The sequence below is a fragment of the Mus caroli genome, chromosome 4 (genome assembly GCF_900094665.2).
Source record: "Mus caroli chromosome 4, CAROLI_EIJ_v1.1, whole genome shotgun sequence".
Lineage (NCBI taxonomy): Eukaryota > Metazoa > Chordata > Mammalia > Rodentia > Muridae > Mus > Mus caroli.
Window position 1 is genome coordinate 131392762 of NC_034573.1, and position 5401 is coordinate 131398162.

At 45.4% G+C, this 5401-nt stretch overlaps 1 protein-coding gene across 2 annotated transcripts in view; it reads right to left on the reverse strand.

The window, feature by feature from the left end:
- Positions 1 to 5401, reverse strand: part of LOC110293695 (protein DDI1 homolog 2) — a 41912-nt gene that overhangs the window by 20679 nt on the left and 15832 nt on the right. For both annotated transcript variants that reach the window (XM_029475706.1, XM_029475708.1), the window contains exons 4-5: positions 4011 to 4137; positions 1249 to 1376 (exon numbers count right to left, since the gene is read on the reverse strand). In XM_029475706.1, the coding sequence (XP_029331566.1) occupies positions 1249 to 1376; positions 4011 to 4137 (255 nt within the window). The remainder of the gene's footprint in view (positions 1 to 1248; positions 1377 to 4010; positions 4138 to 5401) is intronic.

Below are 5401 nucleotides of genomic sequence, written 5' to 3' on the forward strand. Positions count from 1 at the left end.
AAGACCTCCGTTCAATTCCCAGCACTTAGATGGTGGCTCACAATCATCTGTAATGGGATCTGGTGCTGGTTTCTGCCATGCAGGCATACATCCAAATAGACTACTCAGTTATGGAAAGAGGTAAATCTATTTTGGGGGGTGGGGAGGCTTTTTGTTATTTGTCTTTTTTTTTCCTTTAGAGCTGAGGACCAAACTCAGGGCTTTCCACCGAGCTAAATACCCAACCCCAAGAAGTAAACCTTAAAAAAAACAAAAAAGCAGACCTGGGGCTGGAGAGAGGGCTCAGCAGTTCAAGCACTTGTTGCTTGATTCCCAGAACCCACACTGTGACTCACACTACTGTAATCAACTCCAGCTCTAGGGATTCTGACACCCTCTTCTGGCCTCTGTGGGCATAGACATACTTGTAGGCAAAACATAACAAATAAATAAATAATTAATTAAATGATTTGAAGAAAAGTAGAGTTATCATCGAAAATAGATGCCAGTTAGCACATGAGCCACCTGAAGCTAAAGTGGCAAACCAAATCTCCTCGCCTGCTCTTTCCTTCTTGACTAATGTTATATGTTTTGCTTGCATGTGTGCCTGTGCAGCACACATGAGCCTGGTGCCCACCAAAGCCAGAAGAGAGCATCAAATCCCCTGAGGTTAAAGTCAGACAGTTGTGAGCCCAAAGAACACAATTTATCAAAACAGAGAACCACTCAGACCATCCCCTTAGCAAACAGTAAACCCTTCTGTTGAGCCTCACAGAAAGCAGCCGCCAACAGCAGCGAGGGCCCCGAATTCTGACTATTCCTCATTTGGCTCACTGTCAACCTTTTTACTTTATTATTTTAAGAGATTTTACTTTTTAATTACATTCATGTGCAGGGGAGGCGGTAATGGAATACAGGTGCACACGGACGCAAGAAGAGGGCGTCATAGTCCCTGGTGCTGGCATTAATCGATATCAGCTGTGGGACGTGGGTGCTGGGAATTGAATCCACGCCTCTGTAAGAGCAATACTTACTCCCACCCAACCCAAGCACAGCGGTATCTCCTTCTGTTTAAGCTTCTATTTTCAGTTCTTTGGTTAAGTGGCCAAGAATGGAAACACCCTGTCCACCAGTAACAGTAGAAGACAGAGCTACTCAAATACAAACCCTGGTAAGAAATGACTGGGCAAAGGACTCTGTTACCAACACAGACTGAAAACCTCAGTGTCTGTCTAAGTCATGGGGCTCCCCTTCCCTGCCGTCTGTCACCTGAGTCGACAAAGGCTTTCACAGGATGCCCGTTCACTCTGCAGTTGATGTACAGCATGGCGACCTGGCCGAAGCTCTCCGGGGCCTCCTCCATAGCTATCGTCATGTTCTCCTCGATGTTCTGCTGCCTGCAACAAGCCAGAGCACGACACTGGAAGCCCCGTTCCCAGGAAAGAACACCACCAACACATGTGAAAGTGGGTGTTCCCCTAACTGGAACAGCAGAGTCACAGAATGGAAATTGATTCTATGTCCCCCATAGATGAATAGGTGACTCAGCAGTGGACATGAGGCCCAGGCTGGAGACCACCTAAGACAGCATAACAACCATCCTCAAGTTAAATTATTCTTCTTTAAAAGCTCAAGATGGAAAAACTCCTAGAAAGCAAGGCCATAGCCCTTTTTATCTTACCAAATATTGAAATTTCATGAATACTACTCGAGACAGGTTCTTAGTATACAGCCCAGGCTGTACTTGAACTTGTAACCCTCTCATCTCAGCCTCTCCAGTGTTGGGATTACATAATATATACCACTATACCGTACTGCAAGAATGCTCCTTTATTTTTGGATTTTTTTTTTTTTTTGAAACAGGGTTTCTCTGTAGCTCTGGCTGTCCTGGAACTTGCTCTGAATAGCATGTTAGCCTCAAACTTATGAGATCTGTCTGTCTCTACCTTCTGAGTTCTGGAATTAAAGGAATGTGCCAGAACTCACAGCTAATATTTTCTTTTAAACAATGCATTGCTGGATGGTGACCTTCATAATCCCAACCTTAAGAGGCAGAGGTAGCTGGGTAGAGTTTAAGAGAGTGGTTTCAACCTTCCTAATCAAGTTCCTCGTGTGTGGTGACCCTCAATCATAAAATGATTTTGTCAATACTTCCTAAGTGCAATTTTGCTACCATGATAAATCATAACGTAAGTATGTGACCCCTGTGAGAAGGTCGTTCTGTCCCCAGGCTCCACAAGGAAAAAGGACAGATCTAATTCCAGCAAGTTGTCTTCTGACTGTCACACATGTCACGCCCCACATGCACACAACCCCCCCAACAAATAACTGTAATAAAAATGTTTTAATTCTAGATATATTTGACCACATTCCTTGGGTTGGAAAGATGACTTGGTGGCCTTGGTGATTACTGTTTCCCAGAGAACCTGAGTTTGCCCAGTGTCCACATTAGGCAGTTCACAGCTGCCCGTGATTCCAGTGCCAGATAATACAACAGGCCACCAACACCCATGTCTGTCTGTCTCTCACACACACACCAATAAAATTAAACTATTTCGCATGCATGGTGGCACACACAGAGGTAGGTGGATCTCTGAGTTCAAGGCTAACCAGTGCTACACAGTGAGCCCCCATCTCAAAGAACAATAAATCCAGTGAGCCAACCAACCAACCAAATAGGGCTTCAGGGCAGCCCCAGATACACAGCAGTGTCTGGTCTGCTTGGGGTATGGAGCGATCTGCTTTCCTCACATCTCCCAGCTTCCTTTATGGCCCCCCGTAGGAAAGGACCTGCTTGGATATGCTACACTCTACTTGCAGAGTTTGTCTATGTGCTTTCCCAGGAGGAATGCAACCATGCTTCAGTCAATGGCAGGCTCCCTCAGAGCTGCAATGTGACACAGTAAGAACAAACTGTTTCTCTGGGCAGACTCAGCTAGTTATGTCCACAGACAGTCAAAAATCTCTGATTAGAACCTGCAGTCCCAGCTAGTGTGGAGGCCAAAGCAGGAAACAGTTCAAGGCCAGCTTGGCAACTTAGTGAAGATCCTGTCTCAAAATAAAATGTGAAACAGAGCTGAGGCTGACTCAGTGACAGAACACTTGCCTAACTATGTAAGAGAGTGGGGGAAACACAACAGACTTGAGCAAATAGCTTAGGGCTTTCAATTAATTCTAGAATACAATTTGTATTTCTTCAATTTTGAGTATAGTCAGAGGGCCAGAGATGCAACCTGGTAATAAGAGACTAGTCTAGCAAGCATGAATGGCAAGGTTCCCAATGGAAGCAAAAGGGTGGGGAGAGCCAGTGAGTATAACAAAGCAAGCAAACTAGATAACTACAGATAAAGCTCCCACCCCACTTAGCAGAATACAAGAAGCGTTCCTTGTCTTTACAGGGTTTTTGCCATCAGCACCTAAACCTGACTTTGGGGTGGGGAGCAGATGCCATTTGATTCAGACAGCATCTTGCTTATGACTAGTGATGGGCCAGCACTCTGGCAGATCCTGACTCACAGACTAGAGAGAAGACTCAGGTATCTGCAGTTTTAAAAGCATACTGCATGCTTTTACTACAGCCCCAGCACAGACCCACTGCATCAGAGGCTCAGAGTTGGAAATGGGCCAGGCAAAGAGCTTATCCACCAACCGAGACAGCAAAGAAAAGCAGAAAGAAGACAGACTCTGGACTACCAGACGCCACTTGTGCAGAGCTCTCTAATCCAATCACCATCAAGCTCTGGCTTAATCAGGATTGAAATCAGCTGTCATAGCCAGTCTACTGATTTTAGCAGATGGGGTTTCTCCTCCATCGGCCTAGGACAAGCTGTTTTGTCTGCTAATCAGAGTTCACAAAACCCGAGTAGGAAGCCATTAAGTATTTTTGAAGTACTGGATCAGAACGAGGGGACAATGAAGCAGAGTCACCTGAAAAGACTTAGGTTACTCTCTCAGCTTGGAGACAGGGGAGCAGACATCCAGCCCAATGACTTGGATGCTGTGAGCTTGCTCGTTAGATCGATGGATCTTACCTTATATCTTCTTCTATCTTTGCCTGAGCTTCGAGATCAAAGGGGTCAGCAGAAAACAGACGAATCCGTTCTTGTTCTCTCCGGGCTCGGTCCTGCTGCTGCTCCACCAAGACCCTAGAGAATTTCTCTATAAAATGGAGGGGGGGGGGCACATATTTAGCTCTACACTTTCTTTTTTTAATCCATAATTTAAAAAAAGCCCCCCCTCCCCCCCTGCAGCTGAGCAGTGATGGCACCTGACTTTAATTCCAGCACTTGGGATGCAAGCAAAGGCAGGCAAATCTGAGTTCACGGCTAACCTGGTCTACAGAGCAAGTTCCGGGACAGCTAGGGCTACACAGAGAGACCCTGTCTCAACAAACAACAAAAACCTTTTATTTTAGATGTATACATGAACAAAAACTTCCCAGCCACAACCTTGTACTCCTTAGCTTAAAAGTCAGGAGACAAGAATGTGCCACCCGCCATTACTTACCATTCTGACCTCAGACTTCTGCTCCGGCTTCTTTAGCCCGAGGATTACCCGGGTGTATGACAACAGTGAACTCGGCAATTCTCTCCTCATACATTTGTGTGTACGGAGCCATGTGTATGTTTGGCAAGTGGTGGTGAGAAAGGGTAATCTGTGGGAGTTAGCTCTCTCCTTCTACTCTATGGGGTTCCAAGGCTGAACCTGGATTGTCAGACTTGACTTCAAATCTGCTAGCTCATCCTCACCAGATCAGCCACCTCTGCTACTCTTATTGTCCCTCTTTATTATTACTAGAAATTCCTATTACGTTGTTTCTATTCAGTCAACAGCTTCTCTATATGGCCAAGTGTGGCAAGGCCATGTATAGCAGAAAGATGCCTCCTCTTCTCTACTCCCCTATGACATTCATTACCCTGCCACCAGGAATGAAGCAGAGCCCTGTGCTATCCCTTTCTCACCTGGGCTCACTCCCTTTGTTCTACAGTCTGCCTTAAGCCAGGTAAATTAAGTGTAAATCAGTCTACCACCATTTCATGGTCTCGATGGAAAACGTGCAAGAAAGGTAACAGAGAGCATGGTGTGTGTGCTATTACTGTAGGATGTAATTACAACAAAAACCAGTATGTAGATGTGTATAAACTAGGAGCTGGACACTGTTATGCACGACTATAAAACTTAGGAAGTGGAGGCAGGAAGACCTTCTGTTAAGTCTGAGCTGTTGCTGTCGGGGGCTTTAATATTGCTTGTCTTAAGAAAACAGAAGTGATACAGAGACAAAGTTTGGAGCTGAGACAAAATGATGGACCATCTAGAGACTGCCATATCCAGGGATCCATACCATAATCAGCCTCCAAACGCTGACACCATTGCATACACTAGCAAGATTTTGCTGAAAGGACCGATATAGCTGTCTCTTGTG